Source organism: Chiroxiphia lanceolata, chromosome 5 (genome assembly GCF_009829145.1).
Source record: "Chiroxiphia lanceolata isolate bChiLan1 chromosome 5, bChiLan1.pri, whole genome shotgun sequence".
NCBI classification, from domain to species: domain Eukaryota; kingdom Metazoa; phylum Chordata; class Aves; order Passeriformes; family Pipridae; genus Chiroxiphia; species Chiroxiphia lanceolata.
The window spans coordinates 61,501,016-61,522,230 of record NC_045641.1 but is presented as its reverse complement, the minus strand read 5'-3'; the positions used below and the strand labels follow the sequence as shown (position 1 = coordinate 61,522,230).

The 21,215-nt window shown below is 48.0% G+C and overlaps 1 protein-coding gene across 1 annotated transcript in view; it reads right to left on the bottom strand.

The window, feature by feature from the left end:
* B4GALNT3 (beta-1,4-N-acetyl-galactosaminyltransferase 3) overlaps positions 1-20,549 on the bottom strand; it is a 65,071-nt gene extending 44,522 nt beyond the window's left edge. The window contains exon 1 of the mRNA XM_032688964.1: positions 20,408-20,549. Within this exon, the coding sequence (XP_032544855.1) occupies positions 20,408-20,549 (142 nt within the window). The remainder of the gene's footprint in view (positions 1-20,407) is intronic.
* Positions 20,550-21,215: the final 666 nt, after the last annotated feature.

Sequence of the window (21,215 nt, the reverse complement as noted above, 5' to 3'; positions counted from 1 at the left end):
TGCTGAAAGTACCCAGCACATATACAATAGACTTATTTTACAAATAATGCTTTTTAAGTTCATGGTGTAACTCCCATTAAATGGTATGGTGCTGAATGAAAACCAAGAAATAGACTGCTGTAGGACCTGCTTTAACCTGTCTCTCTTCATGGAGGGGGGGGGGTAAGGTATAGATATCTTACACAAGTAAATCCTATCACAAGTAAAGCTCTTCTGCCTCATCCTTTGCTGTTCCTTCCCCTTGGTCCTCCTCAGACCTCATGATACCCCTGAGCATGGAAACACACAGAGCTAGCTGCTCTGCTCCAGACAGAGATCTATCTGGGTTCAAGGCAATGTCATGCCTGTTTATGTTCCTTCCATTTTTAAAACAAAGCCACTCTGGACCATACTGGCTTCAGTCCAGTGAGAGCCCTACCACTGGCTTTTGTGGGCTTAGATCCAGCCCTCGGCCTCACTCTACTTATGTTTTGATGAGCTGCAGCAAGCAAGGCAGCCAGCTTTGTTGTACAGCCAATTTTTTGTCATACAGACTAGTGAGTGACTCCTGGGTTGCTTTTCCTCCTGAGCAGCCCCTGTGTGACAATTTTTGAAAGAGGTTTGCTTGTGTTTTTCAGTTTCAGGTGAAAGGTGTCCAGTTTCACTGTGGCCTTTCCAGACAACTCCAGTAACTCAGAGGAATCCAGTTATGCCGATGAAAGATGTATTGGTTTGCCCATATCAAATCTCATACAGCCTGACTTTAATTAGCTCCTTATGGCCTGGTTTTGAGCTCAGAAATACCATGGTAAATATGGAGTAACTCCCCTGAGCAGCAGAGCTTGGGCCCTATGGTGAAATTCTGACCTTCTTTTACACTCCTGCAAGGGCTGGTCAGTAAATGGTCATGAGAGCAGCTCCAGGCAAAACCAGACCTCCAAGGCCCCAAAGCCATCAAGTTCATCCATGTTCAAGCAGGGTACTTCCTGCAGTCAGGACCTTGCTGTGGCATCCTCTCTTCCCCTCCCATAAGAACTCTTCGGGGTGAGACTGCCTTGCCTAAAGACAATTCCTGGGGAAACCCAGGCATTTCAACCCAGCTTGACAACAGCACAAAGGACAGGAGGGTGAAGGCTGTCCCACTGTGGAGCAGCTGAAGCTGGATGTTACTCCTGTCAGGTTCAGTCCAGTCCTAGCAAGTGCATGAGGATCTCTGTGGAGCTTCCCCTGCTCAAACTGGGGCTGTGCTTGGCCCACAGACTTACAGGGCTCAAGAGCAGCTCCCTGCACCTTCGTGTCTTTCAGGACACAGTGATGCCAAAAGCCACCACTACATGGACATCTTTGTGCCACTCCAGTGCTGCCTTCGTACATCACCATATGATGTTACCATGTTAGTTCACCCACGAGGGACGGTGTTGACCTGCTGGCTCAGACTGTCCTCACCCAGCTGCCCCAGACCTAGTCTTTTCCCTTACCCACTAGTCCTGACCACTGCAGTTGTTTCCTTGGATGCTTATCTGTAACCCTAATCCTAGCTCATGTTCTGGATATTTCCTCTTGATCCTTAGTCCCTTTGCAGCTCTTCCAGGAGATACAGTCCAAGCACAGTAGCCTTCTCTGTGACTTCCCCATCAGTGCTGCTGGCCATTTCACTTGTTTGAGCCCTGTATCACCTACAAATTCTCCCCCCAAACTATGCCACTCCAACAGCGTCAGTCTGAAGCATCTGAATACAGGTCCCATCCAAAGTAAGCAGCACTGAAATGCTCCTACCAGGCCTGCATGGTTTTTCCAGGTTTGATGGTCTGTGCTAATAACAGCCAAGCACAATCTGGGGGAAGGCAAGAGCTCCATTTTGCTTTACCAATCATCTCCCCTTCTCACAAGGCACTGCACAATCAGCTGCAATAAACTGCACTTTGCTCTGTTTGAGGTCAATAGGACTTTTGCCACTGATGTTCAGAGGAAACCCCCTTGGCTTATCCGCTTCTGCTGAAGGATATGCATAGGTTCCTAGAAATGCTGTATTATGGTTTGTGCTGTATTATGGTTTACCCCATCCAACTACAGCTCTTTCTCATACCACAGTTTAGCCAAGTCCTTCTTGATTAACCAGTTTCTTACTCCGTCATTGCCAGATCCCCAAGCAAAGCTCACAGGACTGTCACCAGAGTCCCTGCAGACCTTTGCCCAGCAGTGTTGTGATTTGCTCAGGCCAGGTATGTGGTGGGGTACCACAGAGCTACTGTTGCTTACTGCCACCAGCAGCCCACAGCTGCACGAGGAGGTTTCTAGAAGTTGCCAAGAAGCCCAGATGACCTGATAGAGCCAGCATCTTCCCTCAGATAAAATACATGGATAAAAACAACCGTGTGCATGTGGCCAGGAGGAAGTGTTCTAAATCGTGGCACAGTCCACATGATTGTTATTTGCAACAGTTGTAGCTGGCCCAGAAGCTGGTTCTGTCCAAGCTGCCTGGGAACAGTAGCAGAGAGGAAATCGAGGCTGGGTAAGAGCAGGTGACAATTGTCTTGTAGGAACAAGGTCTGATATTCACTTGTACTTCTCTCTGAGTCATTAGAACTAGGTAGGTCCCCAGAGACCAGCAGCAACCCACACTGAGCAAGGAGGGTGGCTGGGGTCCAGATTCATACCCCTAGTTTCCCCATTTCCACCCATCTCAGCCAGTGTCACCTACTTCACACCCAGTTCCCATGGCCACAACCTGTCAGCCTCCTCTCTGCAACATCTCCAGCACCATAATGAAAGGCAGAAGGGCTTTGACATCATGCATTTTGATATATTCACAAGCACCCCTCCTTCTTTTTATCTTATATTTCTCAGGCAACACAGAGAAGGTCCATGAGCTCCTGGGAGCCAGGAGAGCAGAGAGGCAGCACACAGTGACTGACACCAACTCCCTGTACAGACCTTCACATCAAAGCCTTCCTGCAGGACAGCTACTAAGTCAGGCACTGACAGGCTCTGCCAGGACAGGAAATCTGGCAAATGCCGCGGAGCACCGGGGCTGCCGAGGAGACCCTCTGCACGAGTTCCCTTCAGATGTGGACAGAGTAGACCGGGCCCTCTCAGTGCACCAGCAGAACAAAACTCAGTTTGAAGTTTTATATCAAAAAATTGGGAAAATTTTATACAGAGGAAGGAGTTGGTGTGGGATAGTGTGAGAATTTGAAACGTAAGTGCATGGTTGCAACCCTAGAAAGGAAACTTGTAAATGCCATGGCCATGTCATGTCTTATTTATTCCAGGATCTGACCTCTCACATACATCAACATCACTCTCCACCTTAAAGGAAGCCAGAAGGGAAAAAGACTGTAATATACAGCAAGCTGTGCAGTCCCAGGAGTTTGGCAGGAGAGAGCAAGGCTTTCAAGGTCATGAAAACATGGAGGAGAACACTATGAAAGAGCACTAAGTAGGTGAGGTCAGCAACATGCAGGTACTTGCATGCTGGGGTGGCCAGGTATGTATGAAGAGGAGTGAATGTGTGGGGAGCACATCTACACACCCAGAGAGCACAGAGAGGAGGTGGGTGGACAGCCGCAGAGATGAAGGGATGGAGCCTTTTGGCAGGAGGACAGATGTTTTGCAGGGAGGAGCAGAGGATGCGGGGATTTGGGTGTGCCTCCATGCCAGAGCGGGTGGGGAAGCCGGGATGAAAGGAAAACTGGTGCAGCAGCACAGAGGAGCGTGTGCTGCAATCATCAGCACACAGGCTGGGGTTATCCAGGTGCTGCTGACTTACCCTGGGCAGGGAGATGGTACAGAAATTGCAGCACACAGCTGTGATGTGCCTACATAGGTACAATGGTGCCTTGGGACAATTTTATGGGGGAGAGAGCAGCACCTACTAGATATGTATTGTTTACTGAAGTCTCTCACCTGGGGCACTTTCACTGCATGAGTATCCTACACAGAGAGGACCCTGGGCTATCACCATGCATGAGGGAAGACAACAAGAGAAAACCTGTGTTGACATGGGACCAAACCTGGAGGGAGAGGTCATTTAACAGTGCCTGAAACCACTTGCTCCTCCGGTTGACAAGTGTAGAACACGGCCTGTATCATCCATGGTGTTTTAAGACTGCACCCAAGTCCATGATCTCATGAATCCCAGGCTGTGTCTTAACATTAACCCTAATGTTAAAACATCAGAGTAGAGTGTGATGAAGTGTCCCACACCCTGGCTCTATACAAAGAAAACACTGCAGCCCACAAGGCTTTTATGCAGAACAGTAAAGTATAGTAAAGCTGGTGTCGAAAACGTGCCTCTGGCCTCTAAAACAATTCACTGAGCATTGTCAGCAGGCTGTTTAAGAGCAGCAACACACTGCTTTAGCTGCCAAAACCCTCACCTCACCTCCACACTGAGGTGTTCAGAGCGAGGAGGGAAGAGCTGCAACTAGATGTTCATTAGAGATCAGCTCCAGGAAGGCCACCTTGAGTCAACAAAGTGCAAGTAAAACTGCCCTAAACTAGCTCAGCTGTCTGCCACGCAGTGGAGCTCCACATCAAATTCCCTGGCTACCTGAAACAACACAAAGTGAAGTACAGGTGCTGCAATTCTTCTGTTGGGAAATAACCATTCTAAACCTTCAAGCAGGTTTCATTAGATGTGCTCAGCAAACACAAGGAACACGGGTGCTTTTGGAGCACAGGACACTTCAAAGGTGCTATCATGAGGCTATCTTGGTACACAATGCAAAGGTTAGACCTTTGTTTTCTTGAGAGATTCAATTGCTAGTTTCTGGGCTCTGGGCTGATTTGGTAGTACTTAGAGTCCACAGAGACCCTGTATATGTGGAAAATGTCTTTAGATTTTGAGATACATACACCTGCAGAAAGTAAAGTTACAGCCATTTCTTTACAAAGCTACAGATACAGACAGTACTATCACATATCTTTTAAATAATAATAATAATAATTTTAAAAATCTGGATTACTTACAAAGGAATGCACACAGGAATTCGTACAGTTTCATTTAAGCCATATAGTGAAATGACAATCCCAAGCACCCACAACAGACAGAGTTAGTAAAATCCTAAAGCATCAGAGAAGAATCATAGCCTAGGTGCCTGCAACTGTACAAATGTATCTACTACGTTCATGAGAAAAATCACTGAGGCCTCATCCTTCTGCCTTGTCCTCAGAGCAGCTCTGCTAGAACTGCTGACGTGGCCAGAGCTGGACAAGGGCTGTCCTGAGTGTTTGCTACCAGCACAAGAGGTGACTCAAATGCTTTCCTCCCCACTCCCTATCTCATTCTCTTTCTTTTTTTGCTTTTTTTACTTGTACATGCCTGCTCTGGGAGATCCCCCACAGCCATCAAGCACTGCCTGGTTTGAGGACCTGCCCAGTACATTGTTCACCTGACCTGTCCTCGTTCCAACGGTCTCTATCCTCAGCCAAGCAATGTATGAAAACCCACTCTCCCAAAAAAAGTTTTCCAGTAATTAAAGCCTTAAGCTGCCTTTTCATCATATCATTCAGCTATTAGAGAAACACACCCAGATCTAACATCACAGGATACCGTGGCCCTGCTCAGCCTGCTAATGAACCACCCAGAGGAAAGAATGCCAGGTCACCCACTTGAACCACTCCAGTTTCAGGGTCTGAGACAAGAATTATAAGCAGTCTTAAGACTTGCAGAGCTCAAGAAAGGCATCTCTGTGGATTTCAGCAGCTTAACTTTAGGAAGAGATCTCAGCAGACCCTGTAAATACCCATCTGCAGAGGAGAGGCAGCAGAATATTCCAATGGTGGATTTTAAACAAACTGGTTGCAGAGCTAAATTTAGCATAGAGACATAGGGGCATGCTCCAAGCCATACTCCAGCCCTCCTCCCTCTGCCAAAGTTCTGGCAAAGCATGCAAAGTTCTGGCAAATGTTCCAGCTCCCGGGAAGCACCAGTCCCTTCTCAATGCTTTCTCTAGGGTACAGGGGGAGGCTCCACGCTGCATGTTGTCTAAAGCACTTACTGTCACGTAGCATGTTCCCATCAGCTCTGCAGGGCCTTGGGCAGGGGTGCTGACAGCCTGACTGGCACAGACAGAGAAGACAGACTCCTGGATAGCCTCAGACAGCAAAGGTAGACCATTTCAAGTGGCTGTCTGGTTAGAAAATAGTATTATTGCCAGTAGTCAACACCAGAACAGAGTTCAGCAAGGGGAAGTGAACACAAAAGAACAATTTTCCCCACTTCTCAGTAAATCATGATTATTAAGGACAAGGAGGTCCCTCTCGTTGTTACCAGCGAGTGCAGGAAAAAGCCACTTTTCCACCACAGAACAGGATTCAGCTGGGAAAAGGCAAGTCCATCCTCTCAGGCTTGTGAGCTGAAGTGACACAAATACAAATGACTTAAGCCCTCGGCCCCAGCAGTGCCAGCGCTCTACAGGATGACTCCAGCCCCAGCCCTTGTGCATTCCCTGTGCCAGCACACAGAGCCAGGAGCTACCAGGAGTGTGGGGTGCCAGCATCAGGGAGAAATCTTGTACTAGAGGACTTGGCAGATCTGTGTGAAGGGGAAAGAGGAGGACACAGCCACCTTCTCCCCCAGCCTCGCAGTAAGTCTGCAGCTGGTGGTACTTTCTTCACCTTGCTGGGCTCCAGGCAAATAAATCCTTTCCAGCAAAAACAGTAGCCCTGAACAAGTCCTCTTGCAGCTGTAGGAGCCATATTTTCCCATCTATTTTATACTTTGCCTTTCTTTCACCATGCTAAAAATACCATTATGTCCTTCACATAGACAGTCCTCATTCTACCTCTGGCAGGGAAAAGGAAACTCACTTGAAAGTTTTGTTTCCTTTACTTCACCAGAATAAAATCACAGAATGGTCCTTGCAGGAGGCCTGTGCCTGGAGCTGAGATGGGAGCAAGGATGGACCCTGCCAGTATCTCATCCCATCCAGTTCCTGGAGCTCTCTCTTTCCCGTACACCTAAGGTAAAGGAGACCTGGCAGAGGCTAGCATGCACCCTCTCTACACACCTCTAGACACAAATAGAGAGGCCACTGTCCAGGTTAGTTGGTCAAATGTGTGAGACACAGCTAGTGCAGCTATCCCAGCTGCTCTTATTTCACTGCTATTTGCAGGAAAAGGGGAACTTCACCTCCCTTTCAGCAGGAATCATGAACCTGCCTTCCTCTTTTCTTATTCCTGCAGTTGGCTCAGCTTTCCCCAGGAGCAGTGACAGCCAACTCCTGATGGAAAAACAGAAACCTCAGTGCAAATCTTGTTTACATTTACTCTGACCTTTATTAGGCTGTCAAGGGGTGCTCATTTTGCTCCACCACACCATGTTGCCCCTCAGACTGCCTCCTCCAGAGCTGTCAGGACCAATAATGTGCAAAAGCCAGGGTAGTTTTCCCCGCAATGCTCACGGTTTGCTGTTGTGCTGCCCTTGCACATACTGCAGAGGGCCTTTCCAAAGGTCTTGGACAGAAGGAAGAGGGTTTAAGGTAACAAATCCTCGTCTAAGCTGCACCCTTGTACCCATTTCTTGCTCCAGGCTGTGCAGTTCAGGCAAGTGCAATGCATGAGAAAGGTCAGAGGTGCGACCTGTATTCTGGGGGCCCAGACAAATTCCTGCCACTGCATTACACACAATAGCAAAATTGGTTCTCAAAAGGCAGGGCAGCAGCATGCCTGGGGAAGCCAAACCAGCAGGGTTGTACCAGCAGAGCAGGCTGAGTCCAGCAGAATAATGAAACGTGCTTTCCCTCTGCACTGAATTCATGTGGAACCCAGTTAATACTTTTCCATTCATGGACATTAAGTATTTCAAAAGGATAATCACAATTGTCGTCAACACCTTTGACACTGAGGCCAACTGAGGCATGGGAGGCTGAAGCAGCTCGTTCTTAAGCCTCGGTTGTTCAGCAGCAGAGATAAGGATGGTGTGCATCCCTATTTGCCAAAACCTGTGCTGTAACCACCGGACCACGGCCCCTCCTGGAGCCCACCCTGTAATAGAGAGCAAACAAGTTCTTATATAGGGTGAGGACTACGGGGGCAGTGAAATCTTCAGCAGCTTGTTCTGGCAGAGTGGGAGTGGTGAATAAAGTAGCTTTCTTAGGGCAGCCAAACCCCACATGTGCCCAGAAAACCTTTCCACAAGTGAGGACACGCCTGCAGCTCTGAAGATGTACAGGAGCAAGAACTGGCCTCCCTGGCTGTTTATATGATATTCAAAGGGAGATTGAGAAGGAAACAGAGCTCTGAGAGTCAGGATTTCCTACCGTGTCCCAAGACCATCCTGGCAATGCCCTGTGCTCCCCACTGCTTCAGCATCCTCCCAAGCACCCCCACGGCAAAGCATCCCCACCCCTTGCACGGAGTCCTCCCGAGAAGCCAGCAGGCACGCAGGGTGCACTCTGTGGAGAGATTTAAGGCTGTTTTCGTCCCTACCCAGCCAGGCTCAGCTGGGTCAGACACAGCACTTGGCAAGAGAAGAGCTCCCAGCTAATTTTAGCCTCTGGCTCTCCACCCAGCAGCAGCTCAGCCGCTATGGAAAGCTGGGCAGCACCGAGGTGAGGGCTGGGAGGCGCTGCCTTAAAATGGCCCACGCGACCACACGCTGCCAGCTAAATATAAAACAGCGGCGGGCAGGGGGTGCCAGGCTGACTTGGGCTGAAGCAAATCCCTTCCCCATTGCCAAGAGATGGAGTAAGGACAAATTTCAGCTCCCTGGGATCTGCTCCCAGACCCAGGCAGCACTCACGAGACTCTCTGCCCAGAGGAATAATTGAGGTTGTAAACTTGCAATAGGATCCCATATTTTACATATTTTTGGACAGTTCTGGAGCTGGTGCACCTCGGACGACAGTGTGGCCTGCTGAGCAAGCACCACTTTGCAAACACTGCTCATACAACAGCCTGGTCTGGCTCCTTCCCATAACGGTCCTTTCTCTACCATGTTGCCTACTACAAAATGGTTATCCAGGGATGGGGATGCCTTCCCTGCTGAGTCTGCAATGTTGGAGTCCTCACTGTGGGAGTTGGTGCTTGGGGTGGGAGTTGAGCAGGGCGAGTTTTCCCGAGTCTGGATGCAAACTTGCACTGGTTCCAGCAAATAACACCTATCCCTCTGTGCAAGAGAAAAACACCTAAAAGGCATGGAAAGACAGAAGGGAAGCCATGAGGATTATGACAGGCGCAGCAAATTCAGAGTTTCTGGATTAAATGTTACCTGACTGTGGACCATAGGACTATGTGCAAACCAAGCCTCTTTTCTTTGATTTTCAGAGTACTTAGAGAGAAGGGACTTCACAGACTTTGCAAACAAAGAGGGACACGTGAAAAATTCCTGACCACATTAGCAAATCCTTTTTCTACAGAAACAACTGGCAAAGTGCTGAGCCTTTGCTAGACACCCAGGACAAAACAGGTAACCATACTCTGCAAATCCAGAGAAGCATCTGTAGCACTGAGCACAATGCTCTACCAAGGGAAACCAGATGTCTTGGCAGACACCCACCACAGTAAAAAGCCACCATGGTACTAATTTTCAAGGCAACAAACACTTGTATGACACGAAATACATTCTTAACCATCCTGATGGAGCTGCTTATAGTCCCTAGCAGCTTCTGTAATTATTATCCCTGCATTTTCCTCCACCCTTTTTAAATATAACTTAGTAGTTTTCTCTGTGCTCTCTTCTTTCCACATCTCCTTTCTTTTTGATTTCTGTTGATTCCAGCCTCTCTGTTTCACTGAAATCCCAAGTACTTGCTTCTAATTTAGCCTTCAGTTCCTTCCCCCATACAACTTTTTAGTGGCAATTGGCATTTTCTGATTACTCTGCTCCAACACTCACCTCACTATGCCCCATTTCTGGCCACTTCTTAGTTTTGTTAAATAATTCCTGTCATCTCTATTTCCAAATGATGATGTTTCTCTTCTGCTGGTCTTGTCTTTCACATTTCTTTCTTCCTCTACTTCTGCATGAGGTGCAAAACTTGCTAATAGTTCTTTCCCCTCCTTGATGACAGGTGAAAATAAAATTTACAAAGAAACTAAATTTAGAAAAAAAAATAAAACAAACCAACTAATCATGTCAGTTGGGAAGCATGGAGTTTTGGGACAAAGCATTCAAGAAAGAGTACTGGAAGACCCAGAGTTAACTGGCAAAGCACTTACAATTTGCAAAGCAAAGGAAATCAGCTGCATGGCTGGAGCTGATGGAATGCAGACAGCGATCAGACAGCACAGACAAACTGAAATAATACTCGCCAGAATGAGGCAGGGTACAGCAGGAGTTCAAAGAGGGAGTGCATCCTCCCCTGCCCCACCAGCACACACAAAAGACCCTCTTCCCCACTGCAGCAGGAGGTTTGAGTCAGGGAGACACACCTGGAAAGGCCCTGCAAGGAAGGGTGGCATGTTTGGAGGAATCACAAGTGCAGAGCACGACTATAGGGGGCCGCAGCAGCTTTAGCATCATCTGGACTCCTTCAAAGTAGCAGCAGGGATGAAGATGAAGGCTCAGAGAGAAGAGAAAGGAATGTGAGAGGTAGAGGCATTTATTAGCTGCAGACTAGGTGCAGGTGAGCAGCACCTTCCCAGCAACAGAGAAACTGCCAATGGATGAAAAGGCACTGGCAGGAAAAGCAAATGAAATTCAGGCTGAATGCTGGCAATCGTAGCTCCACTACTGGAGAAGGTGAACAACGTGAACAAGTAAACACAGATGATCAGCTACAGCCAGTAACTACAGGGGAAAGGAAAACACCCATGACCAAGGTTAAATTCTGTCAAAATGTGGTCTCACAAGTGTTCCAGTTCCCTGGAGAAGCAGGAACCAAAACAGCAGAGACAGATTTAGAATACATCTATCCAAGGATAAATAAGCTCCCAACATAGAACGACCCGGAGCAGTACCACTGTCCTTCAACTCGCACACCTTACAAAGCTCTTCCTGACTGAGGAAGTGGCTGAAAAAGAGCTGGATCAGGAAAGACTCTGGGAATCAGCCACAAAGATGGGCCAGCCAAGGAGCCTGGACAGAGAGAGGTAATGAAGCAAGCCCTGACAAGCTCCTCCTTAGGCCCTGAATAATTAAACATCAGTAATAAAGAGAGTTTTGCCCCTGCCTGTGAGGAGAGAGGAGATTAATGGTTGATACCAAACCACTTTTGGGGCCTGAGGTGCTTGCAGCTGGTGGTCCAGCCAGCACGTGGAGACAAACCAAGCATCAACTTGGCAAAACCTTTTTCTACAAACCAACATCCAGGCTATGTTAAGCACTTAAATTCCTTCTAGAACCCATACAAATTTAGATCCATGCAGATATTTGCTCGGGCATGGTGACAGTCCTAGAGGATCATCACCCAAGGCTTGGGAAAAGCTAGACCTGCTGGGTTTACCTAAAAGGGACTACATAACCTAAATGTCAAAAAGGAAAATAAAAATTGAAAAGTGAAGCAGTTGGCAACAGTAATACCAAGGCTGTTGTCAGGGTGCCTGTCTTAAAAGCAGCAGGAAAGGACACAGTGATACTTGGAATAGTGAATGACATCAGACAAATTATAAATGCTTGGGGAAAAAAAAATGTTTCAGAGCTAAAGCATCCTACAGGCACAGGGCTCGAGTTTCGGCTGAGAAATTGAAAAAGAAATGATGAAGGCTTGGCATTTTGAGAATAAGTAGTAATTCAGTGATCCACAGCCGACACACTGGTTGGTTTTTCTGTACAAGCCTCTTTTACAAACTGAATATAAGCCTAAGAGAGAGATGGTGATTCCAGACACTTGATAGCACAGCCCACACTGCCTGTTTCACAGGTTTGGGTGAGAAGGAACCTTAAAGATCATCTAGTTCCAACACAGCCTTGAACACTTCCAAGGATGTGGCATCCAGAGCCTTTCTGGACAGCCTGTTCCAATGCCTGACCACCCCCACAACCAGAGGCAGTTCCCTCAGCCTGCCCTTGAGTACCCCAGCCCCACACCATCTTGAAGACCGTGGGCTGGGCCCACATCCCACACACCAGTGTCCTTCTTGGACTGGGGAGACTGAGAAGGGACAGTGGAGTCCAGATACAGTTGCCAAAGTACCAAGTAAGAGAGGAGGAAAGGATTTCTACTGTTCTTTTGGTTGCTTTATTGTTATATTTTTAATTATTGGCAGTATTGAAAAGAAATCCTAATGAAGCAGCCAGGCAGAGGCCAAGGAGGGAGGTTCACAAGCCCTGGAAGTGGTGGGGTTTCCTTACACTCCAAGGTTCACCCTTGCTCTACTCTCTAGTTTTAAGAACAAACTTTCTCCTTGCTTTAGACTTTAATAATGCATTCATTCTTAACATCTTGGCTGGGATGTTATTTTGAATTTCCAAGTAGATGCAACGACTCCCTCCCATTGGTATGAGAGTACAGGCTATGGGTCATAATCACTGTTCACAAAATTTCCTCTGAAATAGTCATGCATCGATGTTTTCAAGACATAGAAGTCGTCTCCTTTTGCAATTGCTATTTACTCCTTATGTTACGCAGATAATTCACCTGTGGAAATTACAGCTCGGTCAGTTTGACGGGAATACTTGGTTTTGGCAGATTGTTGGTTTATTTTGCATTTTTGATGGAAAACAAATAAACCACTCCCAGCTGGCCTGCTTACAACAAAACACGGACTGTGGCAGCTAATGCAGAGTGAGCTGCTGCAGCAGGTAATTGAGGCTATTAGTACAGGGTGGTCTGGACAGGATATCCTCAGCCCATTATGAATTTTGTTCTGCAGCTCAGATGGGGTTAATAGCACCCAGACATGACTACTGCAATTTTACAGAAAATTACATTACGAAATATAAATAAAACTAATTTAGGAAGTGAAGTATTTATGAGAAGGGCTGGAGATATCTTAACTAGGCTCAAATGAGCGGCAGTGCTGAGGAAGCTGTCGGAGTTGCCAACGCCAAATATAGGGGCCAAGTCAGACAGCCCACACCAATGACATGGAAATAAGTGGCCTCTTGAAGCAAGGTAGAAACAGATTTATCTAGAAGAGCAGGAAAAAATACACATATCATTAATGTAGATTATCCTCACTCCAAGAGAACTCTACTAGGCAATTCTGCAGCCATCACAGGTGATTATATAGATGAAATATTTTTACAGGTAAATGGAATATAACAGTATCTGACAATGAACTATTGTTTAGTGTGCATGAATTTACAAAATTTCAGTGAAACACAGACTTCCATGTAAGCCTACTAGTTCCTAATTCTCTCAGTTCAGAGGGTTAGAGGAAAAGACAGTTACAAAGATAACACAGCCCTGTTATAGTTAAGCCTCTGATCTGTATTCATTGTTTTTAGATTACTGACCAGCACTGGCTGTCAATATCCAATTAGTAAAAAAAACCCTCAAGAATATTTAAACTGTCTGAAATCAACATCAAGGTCACTGAGGTGGAAACCAGGAAGGAAGGACAGCCCCATGGATGATGCAAAGGCCTGGGACTTACCGTTTGCATCTCTGATGGAAAACAGTGACACAGAAAAGGAAAAACATCCCAAGATGTGACTTTCGCCACATAAGGGTATCAGATAGACCTACAATGTAAAGCAGTAGGTGACAGCTTATCTCCCTTGTTTTAGAAGTTGGAAAAAACCCACACTGACCTCTTTTCCCCATCAAAATTAGGAAAAAAACTCAAATGGGAAATAGTCACAGAACGCTGAAATAACTAAGGCTTAAGAAATTATAAAAACAGAATTAATGACCTCTTAGAAAGGTCATGATGCTTCAGGGTGACTCATAGGTCCACTTGACAGTCTTTGGACTGTCTGAACTTATCCAACATCCCAAAGACTATTTGAATCTCATTCTTCTATGCAGTTGATTTAAAATATTTATTATGGCAACAGGAATTATTTTTCTGTGACGTCCTAGGAGAACTTAATGGCAGCATTATTCCAGACTATCTAAACATCTCAAAGCATAGAGAACTCTCTCCAGATCAGGAATATCAAAGCCTTTGTGCTTTGGCATGGGAAAGTCTTCTAAGGAAAACAGAAACACCGAGCTGCTCTGGTCAAGATCCCAGTGTATTTTGGCTCGGCTGATGACACACACAGACTATGAATTTCTAACGTCATGAAAAGGATAAGTATCTAAGGACCAGATTCACAACTGTTTCCACCCATGGATCTTTCTGAAATCTCACACCACATCTAAATGAGACAGCTTATTTCCTTTTCTGGAAAGTCCTTCTTAGCTATTACTGCAAGCCTTAAAAAAAGCAATTGAATTGGGAAGCGACTGGAAGACGGAACATCAGCGCACAGCAAGAACAAACAGAAAAGGGCAACACAACAAAATACATAATCCCACGAACTCCTGAGGCCAGCACTGTAAGCACTGGAGAAAGAAGCCCATCTTTACTCCATTCCCCACTGCCACAACCTACAAGGCAACCCCTGTTCTCAGGAGAACATCCTGCCTTTTACCATATTGCAGATGTCAGTAATTTCAAACCACCAGATGAAAGCTGATGTCCATCATCTCTGAGCACCACTCTTCCTTCACATCTGTCTGAACTTGCAGGTGAGAGAAGGTAGAACCTTCACATTGCTGTATCACACGTGGAAACACATCTCCAGAAGACAATAGCATTCCTCTGCCAACCCCACAGTGCGGGGGAGATGCACAGGAGGGCCCCCCTCTGAGATTCAGTTATCCTAATCCAGTCCAATTCAAGACAGGAAGGTGTGGTGCAGGAACACAAGCTATTCTGGCACTCCACTACACAAATCTGTCACAGGCAACATGAGTACATAAAGAGATGGTGCAAGAGTTTATTTATAATAAGTAATCTTTGCAAATTACTTGGGAATCTGCTAGGGCCAGACAAACTGTGGGGCAAGTTCCAAGAAAACAAACACTTACCTGACTTCAAGTCAAGTGGTGAAAAAATCCAGGTTCACAAATTACTTGCAGTACATGCCCCAGCAGCAGTGAAAGGATACACTGACCCAGGACAAGTATGAGATAGCTGGCATGAAGTCTGGGCATCCCCTGCCTGCTCTGTCAATGAACCTCACAACCAAGCTAAAGAATGATCCATATTGCTCTTGGTAGCCCTGGATTCTCCATTGAGCCTGTGATAGTGGTCTGTGCTGTGAATATGGGCCTGGGCATGTTGGCTCCCTTTATATACACCAGTCCAGAGCAGGACACAACAGCACTTCTGATCACCCTCCAGGAAGACTAAACTGGCCACCTGGAAGTGAAAAATCCGCCCCACCTGCAGTGCCCATCCTTCTCCCTGCAGCTACAGGCCCACAATGCGCTTTGGGGATCGGGATTGCTTGGCACAGGTCCCCGTGAGCGAAGGTCTCACTAGTGCCTTCAAAAGCACAGAAACACCACACGCAAACTTCATGGTACAGACGCTTCCTTCAGCCAGGACAAGGTGCTTCGGGGGTGATAGTTTAACTCTTCCTCTGGGTTAACAGCTTCCACAGAGTGGAAACAGATACTTCAGACACCACTGGAGAGCCACATGGTCCGATTTCTCGCCGTGTGCACTAAGCAACCCTCAGAGCAATTCTCTCTGCAAAAGGACGATACTGTGCGTGCACAGGCAAGTCTCCTCGCGCGCGAGCGATTGCAAAATTCAGTCCGTGTGCATGTGAATGAACCTGTGCACGTGAATGAACCTGTGCACGCAGGTGCGCTCCTCTTTATGCTTCTGAGGGTGCCTGGGCATGGAAGCGAGAGAAGGAAGCTGATACATTACAATAAATGACCAATTTCAGCTTCCTGCCAGCTCCTTCTCTCCCACAAACACAGGCACCTGTCCATTCACACCAACACCTGGGGGCAGTTTTTAAGCAACTCGCACTGCTCCACAGTAGCCTGGATGCCTGAAGATTAGAGCTCACCGTGGTGGAGGGATAAGAAACCAATGCTCTGGGAAAGGAAAGGGACACTGAAGACGTACATACTGCGAAAGTCTTGCCAAAGGACTTTTTTATTTGCACACCTCTGTGGTTTCTTCTGAACCCCTCCTATTTCCCGCTTCAGAGAGTGGGAGTGCACACTACTGAGGTAGAAAAGCAGCAGTCTGAGAATCTAGAAGCGAGACAGAAATCACTAACACAGTCCAAGATAGGAAGATAACGTACTCACAGTGTTATTTACACACAACAATAAAATGTGGAGGAACCGGGGTAGGTTGAAGCAGCCAAGAGAGGCAGGTTAAAGAATGCTCCCCCCCCCCATTCCTTGTTCCTACAAGCTACACCTCCCAGGATTCTAATCTAATCCTGCACACCCTGTTTGTGCCTGGCTCAATGTAACCCTCACACCTGCAATAAAAGAAATCAGTGCAAACAATTTATAGACTCCTGAGATACCATGGTCTTTGCAGCAGAAAAAAAAAACCAGATTCTGCACAGCAACGGCTGGGAATGACCTCACCTCCAAGTTTCCTCAGGGATGGGGCTTGGGTTTTACTACGTTGACACAAGATTTTAAAGCACAGGGGGATCACTGCGCATCCTGCCTGCAAGCACAGCTCACTGACACCAGCAGTGCTCCCTCAGAGACACACCTTTCTGCTCAGGTGGGCCAGATGAGGCACTGCTGGGCACAGAAGAGAACACCAGAGGTAGCAGGAAGAGTTGCCTGACCCAACATCGTTTCCATTCAAACAGCATTGCAGCAGCACTGGGAAGTGGCAGTGCCTTGGAGTGGGGGGTCTTCCCTGGGGAAGACCTGTTGCTGCACTTGTCCCTTCAAGCTCTGCTGCCAAGCCAGGGGCATAACAGCAGTAAAGGCAGGGTGCAGGCCTTGCTCTCAAGACCTCTGTGCTTTACTGGTGTTTTCTCCCTTGCCAACACCTCATTCACCCTTGAAATAAGTCTTCCCGTCTCCAGCATTCACTTGCAGGAGCAAAGTGTGCTGTGTAGCAGCTTGTAAAGATGAGAAAAACATTCCTACTGGAGAGCCCACTCCACAGAGGTTAGGGCCTGTCAGCAGCAGGAGTAAACAGACTGTCTCCAGCTCCTCGGGTTTCTTGGCAGGGAGGCTGTATCCTGCCTGTTACAACTTGTTTTGGATGACAACAGGCCACATTTCATGTGAAGAGGGTGCCCATCTTCAACTCACATCAGCCTACTTGTTTTTCTTCACTCAGCTGTAAACATGTTTAAGATTCCTATAAATACCTATTTGGCAGCAGACCAGCCAAACATGCTCAATTAAGGGAAAAAAAAAAAGAAAGAAAAAGGCAAGCCCCACAACAACAATAGAAACATGGAAACATCCTCCTGCCCATGAGAGAACAGTTCTGTCAATAAAGCTTACAAATTTTTTTTTTACCAGACTGACTGCTCATTTTAGCATCACCTTCAAAGGGAACCCATTCTATCCTCTGTCCTTCGCCATCCCAACCTCCCTGACAGCCACAAACAGCCCAGATCAACTTTGCCCACATGAATCCCAACCCATGGTGTACACCAAGCACAAGGTCTGCACCTCAGGCTGATCCCTCAGCCTTTGACTTTAACATTACAGCAAAGTGAACCTCACGCCAGAGCCTGCCCCAGCACACAGGGATGCAGCATCATGGATGCCAATGGATACCGATGATTACAGCATATTCTCCTTGACTCCTTATTCTCCTTTATCCAAACTATTTATATGCTTGAATTTGTTGCATAGCAGAGCTGCACATACATCATGGAAGGACAGCCAGGGCCTCAATTTTTAAGCATCACTTACTCAAACACACTCACCCCAACCATCTGACATTTGCTTTCTTCACCACTCATCTGGAGGGTGAAGAGGAGGAGAGGAGCATAAAGCTGGGGAGGGATCCATCATGCCTAAAGACTTGCTCTAAGGCACTGACTTGGGAGCAGGGATGGTGTGGAGGTATCACAGGGGCTTCTGCTCCATTCCATGCATGGCTGAGAGGAAAAAGAGTATTTTCTGTGACTCCTTATAGCCTTTCGTGAGGAGGACTCACCTCTCTGGAAAAAGAAAACATACTTGGCTTTCCATATACTGGCTGTTCTATTCTACAATGCCTTTTAGGGAGACAAGAAGAAACTTCATTACAGATACAGGAGACAGAAACAGTTATCTCCTGTAGATCTCCTTCCAAGCCCAGCAGCTCTTCCTCTTTCTGACCCAATGGAGAAGCCTCTTAGCCTTTTGCTCAGAAGAATTACCCAATAAACAGCCTTTGTATTTTATCGTTAATAACTGAGGAGGCTGTTGCATCAGATAAGTTGAGGTGGCAGCTCTTGGTTGGTCTCAAGTGTGATTTACAGTAGGGTTCTCATCTGGGACATGCAATGGAACACAATGCAGAAACAAGGGGAAAAGTATTAATTGCTTTGAGAGTCACTCCCTCCTACACTAGCTCCCTGGGATCTCTGGAAAGAGTCACCACGTGGAGTCACAAACACAGCTATCCCTGTCCCCAGAGAAGAAAACATTACTTAGTTTTAACAGGTAAAAGAAAACAAACACTATTTGTCTTTCGCTCAGATTTCTGATTTCTTTTAAAACAAAACAGGCTTTTAGAGGTAGTAGGGCAAGAGGAAGGGTGGGGAGGGTCACGGATTAACCTTCCTCCTGTTAGCAGGTTCCAGGATTCTGGCCACGAGGCCAAGAAAACAAGACACCAAGTGCCCAGTGTGACCACAGTCCTCCGTGATGCTGCAGAGCCATGAGGCACTGCCAGCTGGAGGGCTTCACCCTCCCACCCTTTCCAGCAGCATTTTAATCCTTCTGCACACAATGAGCAGCAATGTCTCTGGTGGATTTGGGAGAATCTGGACTTTTATATAATTGAACTTTAAAATAAAGTAATTATTTTTCTCATCTTCTGTTTTAGTTGCTCATAACTGTAGTCATGTCACTGCTTTCCATTTCAACGTTAAAACAGAATGACTTTTGTAACAGCCATGTTACAAAACGTTACGATGTAAAAATAACCCTAAAAGTAAAGAGGAAGAACCCAATTCATTAAAAAAGTTTTCTGCTCTTGCACATCTCTGCTGTCCTCATGCTCTCTGCCCATTTCTCCCATCCCCTCCACCTCCCTTTGCATTGCTGGCAGTAAAAAGACCATCACCTGTACAGCTCCAAACACCCGACTCAGCCCCTCTCTCCTCATAACCACTATTTTAAATACTTCTGAGTAGCTTGTTTTCTCCCTTGCTGTACTACACAAGTCCTCTGTACACCTCTACAGTCTTGTCTAAGGAACTTTGGAAGGGGTATTGGCAAAGTGGAGTACAGTAAGAGGGTTGATGAGATGGTGCAAAAGATGTAACTCAAAGTAGACTTGCAGTGCAACCCATCTTCTCATTTCACCAGGAATGAGGAATTCCACCAGGCATAAAAAGCAGATTGCAACTACAGGATTTATCCTAGCCAAAGAAATCAGATTTGTTACCCTGCTGGAACAATAAATGTATGATTTTAGCCGTAACATCACATATAATACAGAACAAATTAACAAGTTGAAGTCCTGTAGTGGGCTTTGTGGGAGTAGACATTCATGGTACTCCCCACACAACCACAGTTTAAAGCTTTAAGACTGAAACCAAGCCTGACTCATAGGAGTAAGAATTAGGAGGTTTGTAACATGTTAAGAAGGGACCAATATACTGGAAAGTATTAATAGTCGAATACTCATGTGCAGTTAAGAAACTATTATCAAATTAGATTAACTCCAAGCACTGCTATTCTTTTAAAAACAACACCAACAGCATCATAGGTTTTTTTAAAAAAGTGAGACATTTGAAACTTTCCTGTAACTGTAAAAAAAGGAGAAGCATAAGAACCCACAAGACATTGATAAAAATAACTGTTTTCCCATACTTCGGGGGTTGGGGGGGTGGGGGAAAGAAGCTCAGTGCACTTCGCATCATCCCCGCCGTTCTCCTCAAAGTTTGCACAAAGCGAGCCCGTTACTGGGCGGGCGGTGCGGCTCTCCAGGGTATGCATTCCCTCCTCCTCTGCATACGCTTCTCCTCGCATCAAAGCGATATTCAAAGCATCTTTGCTGCCTTCCAGATTGGCACCGAGAACGAGAGACACCTCAAAGCCCGTGTCTCCGGGCTCTGAAATTCCAGCACGGTCGCATTTGGACAGGTCTCCCCACACAGAGCGGGGCGAACGCCCACAGGCAAAAGGCAGGGAAGCGAAACCCCCAACGCCCGTCTCCATCCAGGGGGACAAAGCCCCGCTCCGACCCCTGGAAGCAGCGGGGCTCCGCTCACCCCTCATCCCTCCCCGGCCTGGAGAGGGGGCTCCGCACCGGCTCCCGAGCGGGACGGACCCCCCGGGGCCGCGCCGGGCTGCGACGGACGGGACCCCCCCCTCCGCCCTTCCAGCCCTTCCCCGCCTTCCCCTCCGCCCGCGGCGCGCCGGGGGTCACTCACTGCGCTCCGGGGCAGCCCCGCCGCCCGCCGTGGCCACCAGCTCCAGGTAGGCGGCCCAGAGCCCCAGGGCCAGCGCGCCCAGGGCCAGCAGCAGCCGCAGCAGCCGCCGCCGCCGCAGCCGCGCCAGCAGCCGGCCCCGCATGGCGCCGCTTAGGGCGCCGGGCCCCCGCCGCCCCGGGACATGCCGCTCCCGCCGGCCCGGCACCGCACGGCGGCCTCGGACCCCCCGCCCGCCTCCGCGGGGCGGGCCCAGGTGCGGGGCGGCGCCGCGCCCCCGCGGGGCAGCTCCCGGGCCCGCTCCGCCGCCGCCCCCCGCACCTGCCTCCGCCCCGCGGGGGCCGGGCCGGGGGCTGCGCCGGCACCGCGCCGGGGCCGCGCTGGGGGCCGGGAGCGGGGACACCCCGCCCGAGGTCTCCGCTCCTGCCAGGGCCACGGGAAAGTCGCCTCAGCAGCGGAGGGGGCTCCCAACCCTCCCTCAATGCCGGCGGGAGCATTGGGGGATCCCTCCGGGCAGAGGCGTTATCATTTCCCGTCCTCCCACCGGAGCGAAGCAGGATGAGAGAGGGCAATTCAAATTCACACAGTTATTACACGCAGCTGAATCCATCTTAAAGCGTCTTTCAGCTGGTGCAACAAGTGTATTTGCTTGGAAGCGCTCTGCTCGGTGAGGAGGAACGGGGCTCGTGAAGTCTGCAGACCTACTTTCCGAAGCAGCTGGCTGGACGCGATGTTACACTGTTCAGACCCCCCAGAGGGAGGACGTCGGAGGCCCGTAGGAAAAACAGGACCTTCCCTGGGTGAACGTTGT